We start from the raw sequence: 24,338 nt of genomic DNA on the forward strand, positions 1-24,338 counted from the left end.
ATATTATTAAAAATTATACTCTCTCCGTCCCATGACTATAATCTGAGTTGTGTTTAACATGAGATTAAAAAAATATTGATATTATATTGATAGTAGATAAAAAGTATGGGTAAAAGACTCTTTTGTCCTTATGAATATATTAGTATAAAAAGTAGTGATAATTGTGTAATAATAATGAAAAGGAAGTATAATTTTATAGTAATATGGTTATTTATGAAAATGAGACTATCGAGACGGATAAAAATAATAAACATGACTATTGTATTAGGACAGAGGGAGTAATATATATACATATTATATACTACAATATATAATTTATTTATCCACAAAAATAAATATATAAAGGAAAAAAATCAATTTTGGTCCAAATATAATTAAAATTTATCAATTTTGGTCAAAATATAAAAAAATTCATCAATTTTGGTCTTATTATAAATAATTTCAATCAATTTTGATCCTACAATTAAAAAATTAAAGGAAATTACTGACGTAGATATAGCAGATGTGACGTGGCAGTTGACCTGAAAAATACACGGCCATGTACACTGATACACGATGTTGTTACACGGTGATGTATATTTCAGTATATAATTATATATGACTATGCTGTTATACTGTCATATATGATTATATAAATATTATAATAATAATAATTATTATTATTATATGTTCCTTGTTGGCTGTCACATTATTCACTGTAATAATAATAAATAAATAAATAAATAATAATTGAGGAAACCGTCGGATGATGTCTGAGGAGGCTAAAAACGGCATTAACTCAACGAACAAATGGAAACGATGAAAACCATATATATATATATTCTCTTAAATAAATAGTAAAAGTTTTGTTTACTAACGATATTTATTAATTACATTATCATTGACAATGACGCTATTTAATTAATGCAAAATGTCGCCGTTGATAAAGTTCAGCGTTGCCCAAATGGATTTTTTTTTTTTTTAATTTCCGCGTATTCTACTTTCGTCCCCAAGACTTTTACAAAGTCCCACTTTGACCCCCTCATATTTCTTACCTGCATTAGTTCAAACCTTTCTGCCCTCTGTTTCTTCCCCAGCCATCAACTGATCCAAATCGATGTTATATATATCATATATTATTATTACTATTATTATTAAAACACAAACAAACAATGTACAAACAGATGAGATTAAGGATTGTCAGGCTTCCTAAGCTTCTCATAAGACTTTCTGGAAACCTGCAAGCATTCATAAAGTTACGAGCCATTCACTTTTTTAATATCACGTTAAAAACTATTTAAAATCAAAACAGTCAAACGGATAAGTTTTTCAATCTATCCATTGGCCTAAGAACATTCGTACAAAAGGTTGTGATTAGTTTCGAACCTGACATGTCGACGGCGATCTGTAATGCGACCCGGCAGGCGAAGCCGCCGGCGACTTTCCGGGCGATTGCGCATACGGAGAAAGCGGCGCCGCATGGCTGGAAGAGTACGGCGGAGAAGGAGTAGACGTAAGCCATTTCGTGCTTGAAGGCGAAGCCTTTCCGATGGGAGATTTCGATTTCCCCTTTGCCGAGGGAATTAGATTAATCTTGATCCTAACAAGAACATGGATTAATAGCTGTTATTGTAAGAATTGTGTCGATGTAGAGCTGACATTGTAAGAACATACTTGTTGTGAACGTCGACGTATTCGTCAGTTTCGTCGAAGATTTGTTCCTGTCGAAACAGAGAAGAGATTAACAAACTATCCATGGATCGATAGCTAGCTAGCAAGCAAGCATTTTTCATGCATTGTAATATATATAGAGTAAACTATTTTCTCAGTATCGTATTTAACATCTTTTATCATTTTAATACTTTAAATAGACTATGTCTAAAAATAATTCCGTAAATAAATTTTTTTCTCTAAAATAGTCTTCCGGTGCCGGAGTTGCTACGTTGGTCAACGTGACATTAACGCAGCTGACATGTCATCTCCAAGTAGGATGCCACGTCAATGACCCATGAAATTTTCTTAAAAAATATTTTTATTTTATAGGTCGTGGTATACGGAACTATTTTTAGAAAAAATCTATTTAAAATCTTAAAATGACAAAGATGCTCAAATTTGGGACTAAAACATAGTTTACCATACATATATATATATATGACCTGAAGAAGTTCTTCGAGGACGTCTTCCATGGTGATTATGCCAAGAACTTCTTCGTCGGGGTTGCAAAAAGAGCCTAATCCATCGATGACGTCGATGTTTCTGTCTGCGCGCTTCTTGCTCGATCTATGATTGCCATTTCTCTCCAATGATCTCTCCGGCTTCGCATCCGTTGTGATTTCCACGACGTCGGTAGCGGTCCTAACCACGACAGCCATATGGCTTTGGCCTTTCTGAAACTGGTTCAGTATGTCGTATAACGGGAGACATTCGTGAAATCTACGACAAAATTGAAAATCAAAATCCGATTAGCAGAGCTTAAGAAAACAGAACAAAAACAACATTAATCTTGTACCTAGGCATTCTCCTTATGGTAAGGCTCCTGATGAGAGTATTGTCTTCAGGATGACATTTAATCAGATTCTTGACCTGCATCAATAGTTGTTGTCGCCGTCGTTGTCGTCGCATAAAAATGAAGTCTTGGAAGAAATAAAACTAAGTAGGCTAAGGAAGTTTAGTTACCAGAACAAGGCCAACAATGTTAGTATGTTTTCCCAAGTATATCGGCACCCGGCTGTGCCCTTTGCTGATTATTAGACTCAGCGTGTCCCTAAGGATTCGAAAAACATAGCATTCAATCAACATGACAAAAAATGTTATATATAGAAGAAGAATCCGGACAGGGAAGACGCACTCGTCGAGCTTAGCATTGAGATCGAGAGAAAAAACATCGGACAACGGTGTCATGACATCTTTAGCTGTTTTCTCGGTCAAGTCGAGAGCCCCGGAGATTATAGTAGTCTCATCGTGTGTCAGCTCGCCTCCTTTCCCAGCCTAACAGCAAAAAAGTTCGATCGATCGATCAAGTTCAGGAATTCAGCTAAGCTTGTTTTCGATTTTCTAAGATAACTAACCTCGTTCCCGTGCATGTCGACCAGTGTCTTCAACTCGGCGCGCCTCAGCAGCGCCGAGTGTCCCTTCCCGAGCAGCAAATCCAAAAGCTAGTCGACATATACATATAGATCGCTCGATTTTAAAACTCTAAGCACTACTGAATTCTCGGGTTATAAGAAGCCATTCGACGCACCTTGCTGATGGGAAACGATATAGGGAAAACGATCAAAACTAGAAGTTTAACTATCACCGATAATCTTGCCCCGATATTCAGCCCGTAGCGAGAGCATACAGCCTGAGGAATGATCTGCATCGATGTTTAAATACGTACACATATATATATGTATGTATCGTTACGACTTAGTACCTCTCCGAACATAAGTATGAGAGTGACCGAAATCAGGATCGCGCCCCAGGCTGGGAGAAGAGCATCAACGAATATCGGAAGAGCCTTACAAGACAAAAAACAAAAACAAAAAACGCGAGTAAATATTAAAAGATCTCGAAATTTCTCGTTCAAGGAGAATTAAGTACCTCCATTGCAAGAGCATTCCATATAAGAAGTGTACATAGCAGCAAATGTTGGTTCTTGACTATTGGGAGAATCTTCTCTGCAAGAATTCGAAAATCGAATGAATCAACGACTAAAGTTTCTGGCTATGCGAGGGGGAGAAACTCTCACCGGCATTTTTTCTGTCCTCCGGCTGGCCGGCTTTGAGTATGACTTCAAGGTCGACGAGGCTGAGGGACATGAGGCCGAGAGTCAGGCCAGACATGAGACCTGCAAAACAAACGAGTGCGGCGCATATGACTAAATATACCCAAAACATCGTTTCGCAACATGGGACATCGTTAGCTGCCATTGCGTCGAATCGACAAACTAAGCTAAACAGACAGATCAGAGATGGATATAGTTATAGAGTGTAGTATATATAATGGCAACAAGAAGAGCCAAGAGCAGTTAGATTTGAAGTTAAATTACAACAGAGGATAACAAGATGACATCTGATGGTTTATGTAAGAATCGAGTTCAATCGATGTTGGAATGGAATGGATGATCTGCTAGAAAACAGAAAAGGAAGCTTCCTCAAGCAGTGCTTTTAGTAGAGTAGGTAAATGCACTTTACACATCACATATATTCGAAAATTCGAGTAGAATAACTTAAGTGATCAAGAATGTAGTGATGTATTCATTGGAATAATTAAATGCGACACAAAGATTAGGAGACACGATACATTGGGATGGATGGTAGGATAACTCAATACGGATTTAAAATATTAAAATTTTAAATTTATATCAACATTTAATTATTACAAGATATTTTAAATTCTCACTAGGTTTAGCTGTTCGGTTAATATTCACCATCCTACTCAAATTTATATCTATTTTTTTGTTGTCATAAAAAAATAAAATTATTTTTAGTAAGAAAATACAATTTATTTTTATATTTGTGTGTGTGTGTGTGAAAGTTGGATATGTAAACGCAGCTAACGCCATGTTTGGGTGGTGGAGTCCCGGCAATTGATATACTACTATTTCATTAGCACGTGAAAAGCATGCTAGGGATATCAAAACAAGGGTTGTACAAAACGCTTCGTAGCATGTACGATGGTTTGGCAACACCTAAAAATTAATCTGGCGTTAGCATAGAGGGAAATCGCCCCGGCCAAATAAAATCAAAATTCAAATTACCTGCTCGCGTCTTAAATAAAACCAGTAGAACAGTACCACCGTCTCCCACGCCGCCTTACGCCGCCGGGAACTATTGAACGACCTTCGTCGGGAAGCCAGGAAGCTCCATGGACGACGTGGATCGCTTGTTTCGATGCTTCAAATGTGGAACCTCTCCTCCGCGTACTCTCTCTCTCTCTTCATTTTTTTTTTCTTTTCATTCCTCTGCTTCGCGTTCTGTAATCTCTGTAGAGTGTAAATTGAAATATTCGGACTATCGATAACAATGCTTCTAATTTTTCTACGACTCAGAATCTGCCGTCAGAGAGAAAAGAACAGAAAAGAGAAAATTGAAGCAGAATCTTTCACCGCAACTCCACACACTCGCCTCTGAAAATAAGACAGTACATGCGAACAGATTTGGCAAGCAATTCTCTCCTATCGTATTCTACGGTTCTCCAAATGGTGTTCCTCCGAAAAAGCCTGTGCGTCTGCTCCGATTGCTGCGTGAAATTCGAGTTGATCTCGCCGAACAAAACAAATTGAGGTACAAAATAAGAGAAGAAAACCAAATTTCCCTCCAACGCAATATAATTTTTTTTTTCAATTGAAACCTTATCGTGATATTTGTGTTAGGGAAGAAGTATGGACTACGTTCCCCAGGCAAGATGAAGCAATGAAATTCGCCAAACAGCATATGACAGCTCCTGTTTTCAGCTATCAAGATCACATGAACGGTCAGAGGAGGTTTCTTGTTTCAACATATAAGGAGTTCTGGCGGAGGCAAGTCCTTCTCTTATGCTTAGATATCATTCCTTTGATATATTTATGCATTTGATGTAGATTGAAATGTATGTATGTTTCCCATCCCCAGCATTTGAACTGTGTTTGTGATTGTTGGATTTACATAGGTATAAAGAAATGAATCCCAAATTTCGTCATCATTATGAAGTAATCCAAGAGGTATACTCCTTTATTTGAATCAGTATCTAGAAATGATTATGGCGATTATATGATAGTTATCAAACTGTGATGAGGAAGTTTATGAAAGATTTGTATGTTCTGGTAATTGTTTTATGTACAGGGATTTCCTTGCCATCTCTATTTTGATCTGGAGTTTGAAAAAAGAGAAAATGTGGGTAGAGATGGAGATGAGATGGTGGATCTTCTGATAACTGTGGTGTTTGATGCGCTGCTTGAGAAGTATTCCATTCAAGGAACTGAAGACTTTGTTGTGGAACTTGATTCATCAACTGAAGGTAGGGTGATTTGCTGTTTCTTGCCCTCCTCCTATCTGGAGATGATAATCTATGAGCATTGAGCATGCATTTACAGGGAGAGCTGTGGCATCTTCAATTGTATAATCCATGAGATGCCAAAGGTAGCATACCTTAATATCTTTCCTTGTGCTATTTGTGTGCAGTGAAATTTTCTCGCCATCTAATCATTCGCTTACCGAATACTGCATTTAAAGACAACTCACATGTTGGTGCATTTGTTGCCGAGGTTTGTTTGCCAGTAACTGAAATCCACAATCTATGGTTTTCGATATGATTAATCACATTTGGTAACTTTAGATCATTACACATTTTCCTTGCTTCCAAATTTGTCCAGAGATTATATTCTTGTTAAGGTTTTAGAAATAAAAATGCAACTGCTTCTCTCGTCTTTTGAGTAGGTATGCTCCCGCGTTCACCTTTATAGAGAAAGAGAGGAAAAGTATGGGAAACTTTTTGTTGCCAAAGGTTCGAATTGTACCAGCCAGCTCTTTGTAGACACTGCTGTCTATTCTAGGAATCGATGTTTTAGGATACCCTTTTCATCAAAAGCAGGGAAGAGCTCTTTTCTTCTACCCAGTGGACGTTATATGTGTAAGGGAATGGTAAGGAGTTTACTTTTTCACTAATAAAGTGAATCCAAAAGTAGATCAACAAATCATTTATCTGTTCTCTGTGGCTGATAGTTTAAATTTAGCCTCATAAGGTTTTATATGCGGCAGGGGGAGGAAGAAGTCTTTATGGCATCCTTGATTTGCAACGTTGATGCCAATTCTGAGATACGTCTAATTTGCAAAATGGATATAGATTGTATAAAGGCATTGCACTTCGAAACTGAGGTAATTCCTCATACTGCAAACTCTTCTTTTCTTCAGTTTTCTTTCATCCCTTGTGATCAAATGTATGCATAATATCTCCTCTTTTTACGTAATTTTGAAAACATTTCTCTTTAGCAGATTACCGACAACACCCACAAACATTTCGAATGTCCTGAGAAGTTTAACCGGAGCGCCTGCACAAGTGATGTTTCATCAACTTATATGATGGGAAAATCGCCATTCCCAGCTTTGGATGCATTTGTCGAAGCTATCGCCTCAAATGGAAATGTATCAGGTAATGTTCTCTTCCAAGAACAAAAGAAAATCTTTTATCAAAAATGAAGAATTGGTTAAACATATAATTTCTTGCTAGTTTTTGCAAGTCTTAGCTTAGTCTTATTTCTTTCGAACTTTGTATGCCACCTATATTGCTTCAAAAGCTGTTTATCATATCCTTAGCTATATGCCATTCACAGGCAAGATTCGAAGCTGGTACTGGTTCTCAGAATACTGGCTGATGGTTTACAGCATGTTGAAGAATAGATACTGTGAACGAATCGGCAGAGAACATAAAAGCAATCACGGTATTTTTCTTGGAAACGCGATGCTACTTGGGCTCTATATTCATGTTTTTGAACTGCCATGGATTAACAAGTTCATCACATTTTTGTTTCAGTCATCTACGTCGTTGATCTAAGAAGGGCCGTTTACTACCAAAAGTGTCATGATCCAGATTGCAAAGGTAGCATGTTAGTTGTTTCCTAAACAACATTATTCTCCCATTTCCTTTCTACACATTAAAGACTACTTCTTTTACCTAGCTGCCTGGATGTGCCAGGTTATCGATCCCCCCTTCGTCCAGTCCCAGACAACATTGTTCCCGACCCTGGAGACACCGATCCCATTCCCACAGACGATGAAAGCTTCGATGCCAGCTGCATTAAAGAGGAATGGTGGCATGAAGCAGTTAAAGTTGCAGAGCAGGTTGAAAATACCCTCAGCCTTACTCAGATGGTCAGTCCAGCATTCTTTAATTGCAATTTTTTAAAAAAGAATACATTGGCCACTGAAATATTTAAAGGTATTAGTACTGACCTTCTTGCATATGTATATGTTCCTTCTAATTATGGATGAGGTCCTGACAGGATGAAACTTATGAGGAAGATGAGAATTGGTGGATGGCTGTTGAAAACACTGCTACACAAACTGAATTGGCATTGCTTCAGAAAGGTTAGCAGAGCTCCTTTATTTATTTTTTTTTAAACTTGCTTATGGAAAAATTAGGAATGAGAATTGATAAATGATATCATACTTAAAAGTTTAAGCTTGTAGATATATATCATTAATTTGTTTTTGACTTATGCAAGCTGGTGGTTGAAATGGGTTATGTTGCATATAGGTTGACTCTCTTAGACCAGCTAAATGTAAATATTCATTTCTTAGGTTGATTCTTTGGTGTAATTTTGATAGGTAGTTCACTAATTCATTCTTATTTTTCTTTGTATATAATAATTTTATAAATTATATTTGTAAAAGAGTAAATAAAAGTAAAAAAAAACCCACAAAATTGTTTTGAAAATATTATGCTCCAAGACTCTTCCCCATCCCGCTTCAATCCGACTTCAGGACTTGTTCCTTCCGAACCCCACGAATCAGTTTTTTTTTTTTAGAGAAAAGAAAAAAATAAATTTTTTTAAAAAATAATTTAATATTAAAAAAATATGCGTAAAAGTGATAGTTCCTAGTGATAGTAGTAGTCTAGATAAACAAATGCAAACATAAATTTAATTTAGAATTAAAATTTTATTTTATATTTAAATTTTTTAAATAAATAATAATTTATATTATATAAAAATATAAATAAATTATTATAATTATTAAAATATTCGGATTCGAATCCAAGTCCAGAATGAGGCGGATTTATAATAAAATCAGCAATCCGCTCCGAATTCGGCCGAATCTAAAACTCAAAATCTACAATTCGCTCCAAACCAAATTTTTAGATTCAAACGCGCCCAATTAAGACCGTGATCGGGGCAGATGCAGGGCTAATCTACCCCATTTGGCATCCCGATTCTCCATCCAGTAAATTGTTATCAATTTTCATTTAATATTTACTAAAAAGACCTTTTCAGTAATAAGTCGTCACATAATTTTATTTTATTTAAAAAAAAAAAAAAACAATTTCTAGTCAGTCTCCAACATTAGCTACTCAAAATTTTCCAGAATGTCATCTCTAATTGCAACAGACGATGATATTGTAATGACAAAAACAAAAAACCCTTTTTCTGGCAAAAAAAACAAGAATCATCAAAACAAGCCTGTCTCTTCTATTTTACCTCCCTCATTCTTCCTCTGAACTTTCACTCTCCGAATCAACACTCTTCTTTCCCTTGCCACGCCCTCTCTTCCCGTCGTCTTCCTCGTCGCTGTACTCGCTCTGAATCGCATCCTCGTCCTCCTCGACTTCCTCGTCCTCCTCACTACCATCCTGCATTGATTCCATGCCCTGCCCGCCTCGGGTGCCTGCCCGTGTCCTCCTCACAACTTTCAACCTTAAATTCGACTTGTGGTCGCAGCCGATCCACGAGTCGCACAGTAAGTAGCAAGTGAGGTTGAAGTTACCCTCAGCCTTGGCCAGGAACTTCCCCATGGCCAGCCGAGACCCGTTCTTCACTTTCTCGACCGCTTCCTTTATAGCTGCCGTTGTTTCCTTGGGACTCGCCCCGATAACTTCCATTTTCTCCTCGATCGCTGCCGATGCAGTCTTGATTGCAGTGGCTTCGTCGAGGAAACTGCTCACCTTGTGGAAAAACCACACGGCGTTCGAACTGGGGTCGGCCAGCAGAATCCAGAAATTTTCCTCCTTATGGTAGGGGTAGTAGGGGGCATGGGGGAGGGCGCCGATCAAGCCATTTGGACGGTTCAGATTAATCCAGGCTTGAAAGGTGACTATGTCACCTTCTTGTATTCCTTCCTCTCCCTCAGTTTCGCAAGAAACTTCGACTGTTAGAGAAGGAATGAGTTCCATTACCTTCTCGACGTCTTCCACTTGAAGGGGTGTGAATTCGGCTGCTTCGGATAGGAGTTCGGTGCGCTGTTGCATGGACATGTCCTGAAACTCCTGGAATGTCCGCAACTTCTACAGAAGTTTCGACACCAAAGAGTATCAAATATAGCAAGCGATAAAAGGTGTCGAAAAAAGCGATTATAAGTTTCTGTGTAGCTCAAATATGTCATACCTTTCGGGTGATTTTTTTTACTATATCATCATTGAAATGAGGCAGCTGTAAAAAGGGGGTGGTGGCCTCAGCCTTCCGACCACTAAGGGGAACGGCCTGCATCATAGTCATAGGAAACGAATCAATTAGCAAAGAGTATAACTGTTTGACATTCATATAATTGTCAAATTACCTGAATAATACATTGCGAAAGTTCGATGACTCCAATTGCAGGCCTGAGCCAACCATGGCCCTTGGAAGTTCGAGTAACAATTGCCATCTGTTCATATATAGATACCTCAGTTAGACGTATATTCGAGCACATCATGGTCATATATAAGTGTTGCATAATGAATGTAGAAATTTAATGAGTTTTCGGCTAACAACTACAGAAATGAGCGACCTTCATTAGCTCGTCAAGGAGGTGAGGTGAAAGTTGGAGCACACGCTTGCGATCGCGTTCCAAATCTGGGGTTAAGGCTGCAGCTTCACGCATCAAATGTGCTTGGATCAACAGTTCAGTCTGCGGCGTGGAGAATGAAAATATTAGTCAAATATGAAAATAAATAATCAAATTCGACTAGGAAATAGAAGTCTACTTCTGAAATGTTCATTTTACCTTAATAAGTGCTGGATGCTGCTTCCAAAATTTGGCTTGTTCTTTTTTGTTGTTCCTGTCGATGTTAAGTTCGCTTCTTACTACTGTAAAAAGTTTCTGGAGGGCTTCGTCATCTGATCTACGAACTGGAATTTCCATAAATTCAGCAGCTTTTATGAAGACTTCAATGATCTTGCTGCAAATTGGAATCATTAAGCCAATTGTGAAACTTTCAAAGGCAAATCCTACACCTATAACAAAGAGCTGATCGTTCTTAATAAAAGTAGGATTCATTTATCAAAAAGTAATAAGATTGTGTGATTCACCAACAAATATTCCTATCTAACCCGAGAAATAAAAGACTCAAAGGTAGGGAATATACCTAGGGGCCAAGGAAGGCTTCATTAACTGAAAATAGGCACCTAGGGTGTCATTCTTGACATTATTTCCTGAATAGTTTGATGATCTTGAAAGATAGATGGCAGCTGCCACCAACGGAAACAGAATGAAGAGAAGCACTATCCACATTAACAATATCCCACCAGATCCGCCATCAATATTAAGAAGAAACTTAGGAAGGGCAATTCCAATTTGAAAGCCCTGCACCATATACATATAATAGTGTTTATCTTTCTATTCTTTTTTTTTTTTTCTTCAAATGTGTGGATGAAGCTTTGAGTCCCAAGATATATTACCTGCCTACCATCGGGATGACCGTATTTTTCAAAATTCTCCCGTGAAATTGGATCGGTTAGAGCCTGATAGGCTTTTGCTATGGACTCCACAAAATATTTATTAGCGGCTGGAGAATCAAATTACCACTTTTATAGTCAGGCAAATAAAAATCAAGGTATTTGTTTCTTCGGGCAATCAAATTCATAACAGAAGTGAAGAACCAAGTAAGATAACCTGGGTCGGGATTCTTGTCAGGATGGTACTGGACGGAGAGTCTCCTGTATGCTTTCTTAATCTCAGATTCTGATGCTCCTGGCTCTAATCCGAGAATACTAAATGGTTCGAAGGCTTGAATCTGAGTTGACAATGAGAGGTATTAAACAAATAAAGAAAACATCAAGGGCACTACCGAGCAACACAATCACACAATTTTGATAATCACAGTGTACCTCCTGATTCATGTTTTTAACATAAACAACAAGAAACCCTGTGATGATCCACAGCAGCACCAGGGTGAGGTTACCACATGTCGTGACATTTGTTATCTGAAATAGAAGAATTGATAGGTAAACTGATATGATCAATTGCACCTGCAGCAGTTACAATAATATGTCAAAGAGGATAAATAACATATAACAGACCCGTTGAAAAACAGTTTTCTGATATTTCCCCGAATGAGTGCAGTCAGAGCATCCACAGTGAATGCTCCTTGTTTTCTTTGTGGCAGCCCGGAATAACTTCAGTATTGTATAAGGAACCAGAGGCAATGCAATTACCGACAAGATGAAAATCGGAAACAAGGCACTATTTTCTTCCGAATCAGCCATGTGAATTGATTAATCTGCTTGTTGCCTAACAAAAACTACACCTACAATGAACCGTAGAGCACATATCATCGGGATTAAGTACAGAAAATGTAGCCTGTAGTACAGTTTCGGAAGGTTCGACTATAAGGAATCCACAGAGAAGTTGTGTTCTATATTGTAATCCTTTTACTATCCAATAACTTTTCGATCTAACGGAATGAGGCTTGTGACTTCACAGATCACTTAGCAAAATTGCAACAAGTATTAACACATATTTGTGCATATCATCCCAAATGACTCTTCTAACTATGGAGAATCATTAACCATGGAATCAGGTTTGCGTAATTGTACAACTCAGGTAGATTCAAATCATTCAACGAAAGAAGACAAAATTCAATTCATCACCAAAGTTGCAATTAAAACAAAACGAACATTCAATTTCAGAAACAATTGCCCCCAAAACCCTAAAAACAATCAAAATTCCTTCGCACATACTGAATTAACTTCAAATCTGTTTCGACGAGAAGAAAACACCACCGCCAGTCCGCAAAATCCACGCGGATGACAACACACTTCGCGTCAAGATTAAGATCAACAAAATCACCATTACCTTAGAATACAGATCAACTCTAAGGATTTGATCCTTTGAGGCAAGCGTGCATCACGAGAACGGCGCGAAGATTACAATAGAACCCTAACGCAAAGCGCAAGGGTTTCCGATTCGTTCACCTCGCCACCCCCGCTCTGCCGTCGCCTCCACTGCTGTAGTCCGCCGTGAGTCGTCCGCAAATGAAAATTGGAAAGTGCGGTTACCAGGGGCGTAGCATAGTTGACCAGTGCAGTGCAGTGCAGAGCAGATTGCGTCGATTTTATTACAAAATCTTGGCTTGGTTGGAGTGATACTGCGCTGTTGACAGGGCAGGGCAGTAGAGAATCGGTGAAGTAGCAGGTATGAAATCGGGTTACTTTTTCTTTGCGTTTCCATTTATTATTATTACTATTATAACTTTCTTTGTGTTTGTTGGAGTTTGAATTTTGAATCGATGATATGATATAAATAGGTGTTAAATTTAATATTTTCAATGTAAAATAAATTTTAGTATAATATAAAAAATAAAAAATAAATATTTAATTCAATATTTTTTAAAAAAAATGAGATGATCAAGGAATTTAAAATCCAATCCTCAAACAAACACAGTCTAAGCGGAATACTCTTCCCTAATGAAAACTTTTTATTCCTTTCTTGCCTAAACAGTAGTACTCTTTAGTGCCTTATGTGTTTGTTTTTTAACATAATTTAACGAATATTAATATTATATTATAGATTATAATTTTAGTATTGTGTGACATAAAATTAATAATATTTATATAATATATTATAAACTATAAAATTATTTTTAATATTAGTATAAAGTACCATTGTTAAAAAAAATAAACTTTGTTATAAGACGAATTAAAATAAAAAAATTGATAGATTATTAAAGACAGAACATATATTTACTTTTTCTTTTTATAATTTATAAAATAATATTAATATTTAAATGTAATGAATAGTTAAAAATAAAATAAAAACAATTTTGTCTCTTATTGTTTGATGTAAAAAATAATAATATAATGATAAAATAACAAATTTTGTAAAAAAGAAAAAGTGAAATATTTTTGGGGTGTGTTTGTTTGGATGTTTAGATTTTAAGTTGGGATTTAAATAATGAAAATTTTGAATTTGACTAGTTGTATGATGTGATATAAATAGGTGTTAGATGTGATATTTTGAATGTAAAGATTGATTTTTAGTGTAATATAAAAAATGAAAAATAAGTATTTGATTTGATATTTTTCATGAAAAAAAAAAATGGAATGAACAGTGTATTTAAAATTCAATCTCCAAACAAACACACCCTTATAATTGCTTTTGTATTTAGACAACAAATGCAAAAATATGTATATTTATGTTCAATTAATTAAAAAATAACTCTTTTCGTCAAGTGATAAACTTACATGTTAATTTTTGTTTGTTCAAATCAAAATTTTTTATTTTTTACTTTAAAAAAATTTAACTATCAACTAGATATCAAAATACTACTACTTTTTATTTTTCACAAGTAAAAGATAAATGTATTTTTGTACGATGGCAGTAATAAGTTTTGTAATTTTAGTCTTTACAAGTATAAATAGAAATTTATATTTATATTTTTGTATTTTATTTGTACATTTTATTCATTTTGTTAAGTTTCTATTGGACTTTTGAATATAAATTAAAGTAAATTAGTATTTTATAATTATACAATATAATAAATAATATAATGTCCATTTTATCATTAACATTAAAATAAATATAATGTAAAAAATAAAATTTAATTAAAAATTATTTTATTTTTTATTTTTAAAAAAAGAGAACATTTGACTTGGATAAATTAAAATGATAAAATAAAAAATTAGGGAGTATTGTATTAATTATTCTAATGTAATAAACAATAAATATTTTAAATGGACCTAAAAAAATGCTTTACTACAGAATTATTTTTATTTTTTACCCTAAAATTATTGTTACTTGTATCAAATCATCATCCATATTTACCTAGTAAAAATATAAATTATTACTAGTAAGGGACTAAGGGTATCTTTTTTATCCTCAAATCATTGTTATTTATTAGTCATCAATATTTACACCTATTTAATTAAGTACAATTTATTATTATTTTTTAATTTTATTATTATTATTATTAATAAAATAGGTAATATATAAATCTATTTTATAGTAAAAAATTAATATTATGTAATTAAAAAAATAAAATATTTTTTTGACTACAAAAAAAAGAAATAAGTACAAATTTAAAAGAGTAATAAATAAGAATTAATAACATCGATGATGCAATAGTAGGCTAGTAGCAACTAAGAAATGCCTAACCTATGCAATTTAAAGTAAACATATGCTCCGTATGGTATGTTATGTAGCATATTCTTTTAATATCATTTTTTAAGCATATTGCAGGTATTTAATAAATAAATAAATAAAATTATATTGTTTATTCGACGTTCTACTTTATGATATTTTTTATATAAACCACAAAGAATTTAATAATATAAAAATTAATATTTTATATTAAATATTATTTTTTGTTATGTATATATATTGAGAAATAAAAGATTTGGTTGAACAATCAAAATTCTAATGTAAAAATTATTGATTTTGTCATTTTGTCTATCTACATGGATGATATTTCTAAGTTACTATAAACACTAAAATTTAACGAAATGAATAAAAAAATTATTTTATAATAAAAATACTTATAAATTAAGATTAAGATAATTAAATAGTTTAATTAAAATTTAAAAAAAATATAAATTATAAAATTTAAAATGTGATTAAATGTATTATCATTTCAAAATAAAAATTACGTGGAACTGACAGAAAAAATATATATATATTTGGAATGAAAAGAGTAACAAATTATGATAGATCTCTGACCTAATTTGTATAGTGATAATAATTGAAATATCATTTTTTTAAAACTTAATATTATTAAATTATTTAATAAATTTAAATTTATGAATTTTAAAATAAATTGCAAATATACTAATATAAAATAATTATATTATTACTATTCACAATATATTTGAAACAAGGTCTCTTATTTTATACTCTCTCCGTCCAACCTACTATATGCATATTGTCATTCTCTCCGTCATTATGTACTTTAATCTCATTTTAATTTTTTTAATTTTAATTAAAATAATTAGTTATTTTAACCTTAATATATAATTATTTATATTATAAAATAATTATTTTTACTAATATATTCTTAATTATGTGCTAATTATATTTATTCTAAATCACTTGTGTCAACAGTAGCATCAAATGTGGGACTGATAGAGTATTTTAATTTACATTTTATATTTTATAAAAAAATATTATATTTTTGTTGATAAAGTTGTCGTAAATCCAAACAAAACAAATTTCAAAAGGGATTTTTTCTTGAAAATAATTGGTCCTAAAATTCACGAGGGGGCTTAAAATAAAATGTAAACAGAAGTCGCATAAACCAACATTTGGGAAAATTCGGTGATTAAAAACGCTTTTACAATTTTATTTTTATTTTTATATATTTGTTCTAACAGGGAAATAGATAATCACAGAATTACAGATTCCTGTCTCGTTGTTTGGTTCACATCTCATGGCATCCGCCGCCGGTAATCGCCGTCGCCGGCACCCCCCCGATGGTCACTTCACGCAATTCGTCCAAAACGCCTCCACCAATCTATCATCGCTATTCGCCCCCAAACCGCGGTCGCCACCCGCATCCTCATCGAAAATCCATCTGCCGCTTCTCCTACCGGACCGAGTCCTCTCGCTCGCCGCCTCATCCGACTCAGCGCAGCCGGACTCTCTTTCCCCAACGCAGCCTAGAGATTTTCCATCTTCTTCGGCGGATAACAGCATGCCTGCTGCGGAGTCCGGTTCGAGGCTTCCATCGACGGTTCGAGTCACGACCGGAAAAGGCGGTGGACCGGCTTTTGTAGGTCAGGTTTACAGCATGTGTGACCTTTCGGGGACTGGTTTAATGGCTGTATCGACGCATTTTAACATTCCCTTCCTATCGAAAAGGTATAAGTTGACTTTAGCTTATAACTCTGTTAATTAATCTTCTAGCTTGACAAATTGTTTGTTTTTCATTACTTTTGTTCAAAATTACGGTGCAATTAAATCGTCTGTGGTATAATGTTGTTAAGCAATTAAAGAAATTCATACCGAATTTTCAAATTGCAGAGAAGAAAGTAGCATCAAGTGATAACAAAAGTAAAATATTTTGATATGTTAGATTTTTTGTCATTTTTTCTTTTAAATATTTTGTTAATTTTTAGTAAGGTTTAGAAAATTGGAGAAATTTGTGTTCAACATATCTGTTATTTTTGCATTAACTCGGGCATTTACATATCTGATATCTGTTATTTTGATATGTTGGAAGCTAATTGTTTTCTTGAATTCATAACATATGATTTGTTTCGACAAATCAGATTAATCCTTAACAATATCCAATTGTATTTCTTGATATTCCTACTGTAGTGGCTAAATTGTGTCATTGATTTTATCATGCAAAGATGTTTATTTTGACAACCATGTTCGTTTGATTGCTCACTTGATATACTGCTTGCTGCTTCTCACCAGAACACCAGAGTGGTTAAAGAAGGTTTTTGCTGCAGTGACCAAGAGCGAGAGGACCGCCCCTATCTTTAGTTTCTTCATGGATGTGGGCGATGCTGGTATGGTTCAACAGCGCAATCTTCTTCCCTTTACTTTGTTCTGCTTTCTGGGAACCTTATTCTGCTAGTCCTTCGATGCTGATTAAATAAACTGTTACATTATTTTCACTGTCCCACTTGAATGATGGTCTTGGAAAGATATAAGAAGATACATATTATTTCCAAATGGCAATCTTGTTGTCTGGTTAGTGTAGTGCTTGAAAGTCCCTGGTCGGGTTCACTTTTTCTTGCGAAATTCAGTGACTTCTATTGAATTTTATTGCTCAACATTTTAGTTGTTTTACTGTTGGCAGTTTCCTTAATTTTCTAGATGGAAACTGGAATATAAATGTAGACATGAAAGATCTATGTTTTTAGTGAAATTTGATTGTAGGAATGAAGTGATTTTTGTTACTAACTCATTGCATTTCAGTTTCTTATGTGAAAAAGCTCAATATACCCAGTGGTGTTGTTGGTGCATGCCGTCTTGATATCGCATATGAACATTTTAAGGTAGTAGCTTGCCTATTCTTGCAGTTCATTCAAGTACAACTTTTATTTTAGTTTAGTTCATTCAAGTCACATTTGAACTTTTTTACGGATCTTCAGCAACTTGTATCTAACAGAGAATGACTATACAGTTAAGTAACATCAATATAGCAGTTGAAAAGTAAAATGTGTAAATCTGTTCTATGACATTGCATCTGCTCTGTCATGCATGATGCAGATAATGCAAGTGCTAGATGAAAGTTGAACGTTGCCAAAAGCTGACATAACCTTAAATTCGGCATGAAATACATGGTTTTGAATGTTGGTTATTTATCCCGGATCTTATGTTTAATTGGTCACTTGAGGTCACATATTGCGGCAGTTTATGTTTTGATGAATATATATATATATATATATTGAATTTTCAAAATCGAACATAATCATTCTACCCCTAAATTTCATCTTTATGTTTATCAGTAATGCTTATTTAATTTGGAATCACTTTGTGTATTTCACATGTAATGCAGGAGAAACCCGAGAGGTTTCAATTCATACCAAATGGACGACAGGTTAGGCTCAATAATGAGCTATCTCTCCATATGTACATAAAAGAATTAATATACATTGTCGTTACCTTAAGGTGCACTATCAATGCCTAGCCTAAGTTGTTTCTTTCAGGTGAAGGAAGCCAACAAACTTTTGAAGACCTTACCACACAGCAATAAGAAAACGAAAGTGCAGGGTGTTCCTGTTTTCAGTGCTCAAAACTTGGATATTGCTATAGCAACAAAGGATGGAATCAAGTGGTTAGTTTTATTCTGTATATCAGTAACAAAAACTGCTAATTTATTACATTTTTGTATATTAGTAGATATGAGTATAATTTTCATGTGCCTGTGGTGAATCTTGAGGATCTTTTGCTGCTTACTCCACCCATTGTTTTTTCATGAAAGAATGTTGTATTCTAAGTTCGTTGGATAACTGAGATTCAGTATTGCTATTGATAAGGAAATATCAGTGGATGGAATGTATGAATTCTTTTGGACTTAAGGATTGATTTGTTTGCAATATTCTTTCATATGTTTGTAAGTGACTTTGTTTTAATACTAAGTGCTGTTCCTGGGATTTGCGTCTGGTTAGGTATACTCCTTACTTCTTTGACAAGAACATGCTCGATAACATTCTCGAAGATTCTGTAGACCAACATTTCCATGCATTGATCGAAACGAGACATTTTCATCGCCGGCGAGATGCTATTGATGATAGTCTCACTTCTGAAACAATTGAAGAGATGCGGGATAGCATGTGGGATCCTCCAGAGGTATGGTCATCTATCATTTACAAAATATCTAATGATTCTAACACCAATTTCAAAACTAATACCCTAATATTTCATGAAGTAATTTCGGTTCAAATCTCTAATTATATCTGACTGTTGAAATTTTTCTTCTTCAACTGCTGCTATGGATATAGGTTCAGGAAATGCTTGATGAAGTGGGTCATTCGGGTATACCGTTGAGCATCATATCAAAGGTCGCCGAAATTCAGCTTATGCACACTGTGGACAAAGTCATTCTTGGAAATCGATGGTTGCGTAGGGCCACCGGAATTCAACCCAAATTTCCATACATGGTCGACTCTTTTGAGAAAAAGTACTTTCTACACTTACCAAAATTCTGTTTTCAAACATTGGAAGATCTTACAAATTCCGGTTTAAGTCATCCTAGTATCTCATGTTTGCAGAAGTGCAGCTTCCCTTCGGAGAGCTAAAGCTCCACCCCACCTAATATCCAATTCTGAATTCGAAGACAAGGCTCCTGTACAGAACACTGCCGCCTTAAGCACAGCAAAAACAGAAGATCGTGCTCTTGCTAAACGATCTTTACTGAATTTCCAGTTTCCCTTTGGTGATTGGCTCCGGCTTCCCTGGTTGAAACAACAAAACACATTCTTTGACTCAAGGTTTTTATCGTATACCCTCTCAATGTACGCGACTGTTTGCACTGTTTTCGCGCTAAATCTCTTGATCCTATCTTGGCAGAGACGAGAATTCCACCAATCATCAACGTGGAAAAAGACAAGAGTCGCAACCATCCCCATTCCTCCCCAAGATTACAATGGTTGGAATCTCAACAGGCGAGCCTGGGAAGATGAACAAAGATGCACTAAAGAAGACTATGGAAGGGTTAACCAAAGAACTAGAGAAGGCAGATCGGGTAGAACGATCAGTAAGCCCTATCGGCAGTGAATCGGCTGCTGAAGAGAGGGATCCGCTGTTTGTAGCCAATGTTGGAGACTATAATTCCGGCGCATTTAAATCTGGCTCAACAGGATGGGTTCGCGGATCGGGATCGGGATCGGCTTAAGAGTCGGAATTTTTTGTGTTTCTTTCTGGTAGCTTTTGCAATTGGCATTCATCCAAAGTGAAAAGGATGTGAATCATGAGAGAGATGAGTCAGGGAGAGAGGAGGCAGCCATAGCTGAGAACACACACACAGACAGAGAAGAGGAAGTAAAGATTAATAACTTAATTATTGTGTGGATAGGAAGGAATGGTGAATTGAAGAGATTATTTATTAGGGTTCATCGATTACAGTTGCATGCAGTGATTTGAGTTTGCAATATTTTTGCATGACAGAGACAATATGGATATGGATTGTGTCACTGTGTGAGTGGATGGGTGGAATGGAAGATGCCCCAATCTCCATTGTTGGGTGGTTGACTTTTTAATTTAATAATTAAGTTTATTTTATTTTATTTTATTATTATTATTATTCTTATTCTTATTTTTTTGTTGATTTTTGTTTAGGTGAATGCAAGTTAGAGGAGGAGCAAGCACCACAATCCGCATGTGATGAATATATGAAGGCATGGTGGTGACACTATTTATACTTGGATATATTTTTCTTACTAAGGTTGTCTCAGATTTATTATTTCCAATAAAAAAATAATTATTATTTAATTTGTCTTATTTTTAATAAAAATATACTCCATCGTCCAAATAGAATAGTTTTGTTTACCATTTATGTCCAATAGTCTCATTTCCATAAAAATGTGTATCACCATAAAATTATATTTACTTTTTTATTATTATTATACAAAGCCACTACATTTTATACTAATATACTCACAAGGCAAAAAAAAATTTTTATTCATATTTTTTACCAATTATCAATATAATATCAATATTCCTTAAATCTCATGTCCAATTCAATAGGTGTTTTATATACTAAATTATAGGATGAAAAAAATATCGAAAATGCGATATAGCTTCTATACAAAATTTAAAAAATATCATTTTTTTAATCAATAGTAAAAAGTTGTTAAGAATTTAAAAAATATCATTTTTTTAATCAATAGTAAAAAATTGTTAAGAATTTAAAAATATCATTTTTTTTTAATCCATAGTAAAAAATTGTTAGAAAAACCCAGTAACAAACACATCCTTAGATTATATAGAAAATACAGTTCAAGGAATGACCTGTAGCGTGGGTTAGATTCATGATCGTGTAATTATGGATTGATACTTTCAAGTCATCTGCTATATGTAGTTCGCCTAATGTAAATTTTTGTTGAAAATTATACATATTAAATAGTGTTGATCTCAATTTAAAATAATAATAATAACAATAAAATTTTTAGTATTATTAAAATATATACAATTCATTTAATTCAGAGTTATTAATTACATGGTACATTAGTATTAATTATTAGTGCCTAAACAAAATTCAATACAATAAGTACAATACTTAATTATACTCTCTTATTTTAAAATATTTATAGATCTCATTCTACATTACAAATACTCTTATATTTATATTGATTTACATTAATATGACAATATTTTTAAATTAAATTTGCACATTATAGGGATAAAATACTTTTTATATACCAAAATTATCATCAATTATCATTAAAATATACTACATCAATAGGCTCTAATGTCTTATTTACTTTTTGCGTGTTGATCTTTGAATATTAATTATTATAGGCGTAGTACAAATTAAAGAAAAAATGCAAAAATACTTCTATTAGTGTCTTATCTATTATTATAATGAAATTTGTGTAAAAAATTATACAAATATAAGAATATTTTTAATGTTAAGTAGAATGACACATAAGGTAAATCAGACCCTTAGAGTCAAATAGAGAGAATAATATTTATTAATTTTGTAAAAGTAAATATTTGATTTTCGAAAGAAGTATTATAAATAATTAATGAAACCTATGCATCGTTTAATAATTAGATTCACACTATGTACTTTGTCATTTTGATTTTTTTTTAAATTTTTTTTAAATATCATACAATCTCACTGTTAATCAAATATATTTATTTTTTATACAAAAATATCATACGGTACATCTTGTGATTGTCTTTGTAAATTTAGTTGGTAGATTATTAAATTTAAAAAAAATAACAATAAATCAAAACATCAAAAAATACAAAAGAACATTGTCAATTATCAAATTTATAGTAAGTTTGTCAATATCTAGTTAATAATGATTATTCTATGAAATCAGTACTTAGCAAGTTCATGTACTTCTTAATTAATATATTGATTATGCGATGGAATATTTATTTACTTATTTATTAGATAATGATTTATTTAATCACCACAATCATAATAAGATTCTAATATAAATCAAGATTCAAAAAATTTATTGAAGACTTATTAAATTATCTACACTAGTTTATTAACACCCTATACTTCCATATAATATATATATATATATACCATTATTAAATTTAAATAGATTTTAAATGTCATTATTTAATCAAGAATGACTTTTCACTAAGGTGTGTTTGTTTGAGGGGTTTGGATTTTGAGTTGGGATTTGAATAGTAAAAATTTTGAATATGAATAGTTGTATGATATGATATAAATAGGCGTTGATGTGATATTTTGAACGTAAAATTGATTTTAGTGTAATATAAAAAATGAAAAATAAGTGATTGATTTGATATTTTTTGAGGAAAAAAATGGAATTAACAGTGGAAATCTAATCCAATCCCCCAAACAAACACACCGTTAACTAACAATTTAATAACTTGGGTGTTGCTATGTTGCTACAATAATAATTTATTTTATTCAACACAGTACACAAGACACATAATATATGTTGTGTTAATTGAAATTATATGCTGATAGTTTATATTCTATGAAGTTTGTCATATGGATATAGTTTTTGTGTTGAGATCAATAATATTTATTTTATCAATTATTGTTATGTACCGTCAATTCATATAATATATTTGTATTATATTCTTTCCGTCCGACTACAAAGTATAAATATTATGTGGACGAAGGAAATATTAAAATATAATTTGTATTGTTTATATATATATATATTATGTACCGTCTATCCCAGCTTATGTGTTGTCAGTATGATATTGAATAAAATAAATAAATATTGTATTAGCCTCTCATAATCTTGTTTACTTAAAGTTTGATTTTTATTTTTGATTTTGAAGATTAATTAAAATTAATTCTACTTCATATTATTTAAAAATTTTTATGTCATTTCTCTTGTAACCAAAAAATTATGTAATACTTTCTTATAGTTTTTAAAAGTATTGTTCGAAATTCTTTAAATTATACTTCCTCCATCCACAGACTAACGATCCTAATTTCCTATTTAGAATGTCCAATAATTATTGTCCTCTTTTAATTTTTATACACAAAATTTATTCTTTTACCCTTACTTTATTTACTCTTTCATTTTCTATACACAAGATTAAGGGCAAATTTGTCATTTTATAACAAAAACTCTAATTGCCTAAAAATGCGTGTAAATATCAAATAAGATATTAGAAAATAGACAGAAGGAGTATAAAAGTGGTAAAAAATATGAGTTAGTGCGTGTTGTATTTGTAAATGATAACGTTCTTTATAAATACTTATATAAAAAATATAAATATATACTTATATTATATAGTATTTATTCATAAAAATTTAATAATTCAATATAATATTTTTTTTATAGTAACGATATAATTTTTCATAGTCGATGTATAAAAAAATAAATACATTCAAAAATACAAAATAAACAAATCCGATTATATATTTGGAATTATTTTGAAATAAAAATACAATGAAATATTGGACGACTTCTAAACCTCAAAGTGAATAGTGCATATTGTTTCAAACCACACATTCCAAAGCAAATTTTCCATTGTAGAAAAGTGCATGCAAGTGCAATCTATATAAAAATCCCTAAACAATGATTGCATGTTGACATTTGCCAAAAGTCAATATTATTTTAAACCCTAAAATCTCCCACTTCATTTTCAAAATGTTGTTTTGCAAAGAAATTTTAGAACTATTCATTTTTATTTTTTAAAAATATCAAATTAAATAATTTTTTTTTGTAAAAAGAGATATTACATTTAATACTATTTTTTAAAAAATAAAAATTATAAAATTTCAAGACTTACAAAAATCTTTGTCCAAACTGAGATTTTTTTTATTTTTCCTATGCTTAATTCATTAACAAATATTTGCACCAATTTGAT

General features: G+C 33.0%; 4 protein-coding genes across 11 annotated transcripts; 2 read left to right on the plus strand and 2 right to left on the minus strand.

Annotated features, from left to right (window-relative positions):
- Positions 1–908: 908 nt before the first annotated feature.
- On the minus strand, positions 909–3,986 carry LOC127259283 (DUF21 domain-containing protein At5g52790). Of its 2 annotated transcripts, none has more exons than XM_051286499.1 (12): positions 3,710–3,986; positions 3,562–3,638; positions 3,395–3,478; positions 3,221–3,322; positions 3,048–3,134; positions 2,828–2,967; positions 2,656–2,743; positions 2,489–2,562; positions 2,136–2,412; positions 1,654–1,700; positions 1,366–1,579; positions 909–1,217 (listed from the first exon to the last, which is right to left on the minus strand). In XM_051286499.1, exons 1-12 carry the CDS (start codon positions 3,888–3,890, stop codon positions 1,170–1,172), a joined length of 1,419 nt encoding a protein of 472 aa, XP_051142456.1. In that variant the 5' UTR covers positions 3,891–3,986; the 3' UTR covers positions 909–1,169. The 2 variants fall into 2 exon arrangements, with proteins under 2 accessions (XP_051142456.1, XP_051142455.1); XM_051286498.1 differs by having other exon boundaries at positions 3,221–3,334.
- Positions 3,987–4,708: 722 nt separating this feature from the next.
- LOC127259282 (uncharacterized) lies at positions 4,709–8,254 on the plus strand. 2 transcript variants are annotated; one of them, XM_051286496.1, is made up of 13 exons: positions 4,709–4,882; positions 5,012–5,246; positions 5,336–5,482; positions 5,611–5,662; positions 5,784–5,958; positions 6,123–6,205; positions 6,378–6,581; positions 6,699–6,815; positions 6,930–7,089; positions 7,271–7,378; positions 7,471–7,536; positions 7,633–7,808; positions 7,940–8,254. In XM_051286496.1, the coding sequence occupies exons 1-13, from the start codon at positions 4,828–4,830 to the stop codon at positions 8,027–8,029; spliced, it is 1,668 nt and encodes a 555-aa protein (XP_051142453.1). In that variant the 5' UTR covers positions 4,709–4,827; the 3' UTR covers positions 8,030–8,254. The 2 variants fall into 2 exon arrangements, with proteins under 2 accessions (XP_051142453.1, XP_051142454.1); XM_051286497.1 differs by having other exon boundaries at positions 4,711–4,882; positions 6,933–7,089.
- A 668-nt stretch (positions 8,255–8,922) lies between these two features.
- Positions 8,923–13,050, minus strand: LOC127259927 (dnaJ protein ERDJ2A-like). Its single transcript, XM_051287545.1, has 11 exons — positions 12,705–13,050; positions 11,930–12,156; positions 11,738–11,833; positions 11,523–11,643; positions 11,309–11,415; positions 10,996–11,213; positions 10,635–10,809; positions 10,419–10,538; positions 10,209–10,295; positions 10,037–10,132; positions 8,923–9,936 (listed from the first exon to the last, which is right to left on the minus strand). Exons 2-11 carry the CDS (start codon positions 12,113–12,115, stop codon positions 9,139–9,141), a joined length of 2,004 nt encoding a protein of 667 aa, XP_051143502.1. The 5' UTR covers positions 12,116–12,156; positions 12,705–13,050; the 3' UTR covers positions 8,923–9,138.
- A 3,152-nt stretch (positions 13,051–16,202) lies between these two features.
- Positions 16,203–20,786, plus strand: LOC127259778 (uncharacterized). 6 transcript variants are annotated; one of them, XR_007840582.1, is made up of 11 exons: positions 16,203–16,700; positions 17,262–17,356; positions 17,769–17,848; positions 18,352–18,393; positions 18,503–18,630; positions 18,965–19,145; positions 19,298–19,476; positions 19,568–19,786; positions 19,866–20,336; positions 20,463–20,541; positions 20,634–20,786. XR_007840582.1 is itself a non-coding variant. In XM_051287364.1 (9 exons), exons 1-9 carry the CDS (start codon positions 16,270–16,272, stop codon positions 20,188–20,190), a joined length of 1,680 nt encoding a protein of 559 aa, XP_051143321.1. In that variant the 5' UTR covers positions 16,203–16,269; the 3' UTR covers positions 20,191–20,581. The 6 variants fall into 6 exon arrangements, 1 of the variants encoding a protein (XP_051143321.1); XR_007840583.1 differs by having other exon boundaries at positions 20,463–20,538; XR_007840579.1 differs by having other exon boundaries at positions 19,866–20,541.
- The last annotated feature ends 3,552 nt before the right edge of the window (positions 20,787–24,338 follow it).

Source organism: Andrographis paniculata, unplaced genomic scaffold (assembly GCF_009805555.1).
Source record: "Andrographis paniculata isolate CXL003 unplaced genomic scaffold, ASM980555v1 Contig60END, whole genome shotgun sequence".
NCBI lineage: Eukaryota > Viridiplantae > Streptophyta > Magnoliopsida > Lamiales > Acanthaceae > Andrographis > Andrographis paniculata.

Bases quoted from the DNA above. Each gene is read 5' to 3' on its own strand.
- LOC127259283 (XM_051286498.1), bottom strand. From the start codon at position 3,890: ATGGCAGCTAACGATGTCCCATGTTGCGAAACGATGTTTTGGGTATAT. The intron at 3,135-3,220 runs GTGCGTCGAATG...TATGTCGACTAG, and splicing joins TATCGTTTCCCATCAGCAAG to CTTTTGGATTTGCTGCTCGG. The intron at 1,580-1,653 runs GTATGTTCTTAC...TGTTCTTGTTAG, and splicing joins TACGTCGACGTTCACAACAA to GATCAAGATTAATCTAATTC.
- LOC127259927 (XM_051287545.1), bottom strand. From the start codon at position 12,115: ATGGCTGATTCGGAAGAAAATAGTGCCTTGTTTCCGATTTTCATCTTG. The intron at 11,644-11,737 runs GTACACTGTGAT...TTGTCAACTCAG, and splicing joins TTAAAAACATGAATCAGGAG to ATTCAAGCCTTCGAACCATT. The intron at 10,296-10,418 runs GTCGCTCATTTC...ATATATGAACAG, and splicing joins TCCTTGACGAGCTAATGAAG to ATGGCAATTGTTACTCGAAC.
- LOC127259778 (XM_051287364.1), top strand. From the start codon at position 16,270: ATGGCATCCGCCGCCGGTAATCGCCGTCGCCGGCACCCCCCCGATGGT. The intron at 17,357-17,768 runs GTATGGTTCAAC...ATTGCATTTCAG, and splicing joins CATGGATGTGGGCGATGCTG to TTTCTTATGTGAAAAAGCTC. The intron at 17,849-18,351 runs GTAGTAGCTTGC...CATGTAATGCAG, and splicing joins TCGCATATGAACATTTTAAG to GAGAAACCCGAGAGGTTTCA.
- LOC127259282 (XM_051286496.1), top strand. From the start codon at position 4,828: ATGGACGACGTGGATCGCTTGTTTCGATGCTTCAAATGTGGAACCTCT. The intron at 5,483-5,610 runs GCAAGTCCTTCT...GGATTTACATAG, and splicing joins TATAAGGAGTTCTGGCGGAG to GTATAAAGAAATGAATCCCA. The intron at 7,379-7,470 runs GTATTTTTCTTG...TTTTTGTTTCAG, and splicing joins AGAACATAAAAGCAATCACG to TCATCTACGTCGTTGATCTA.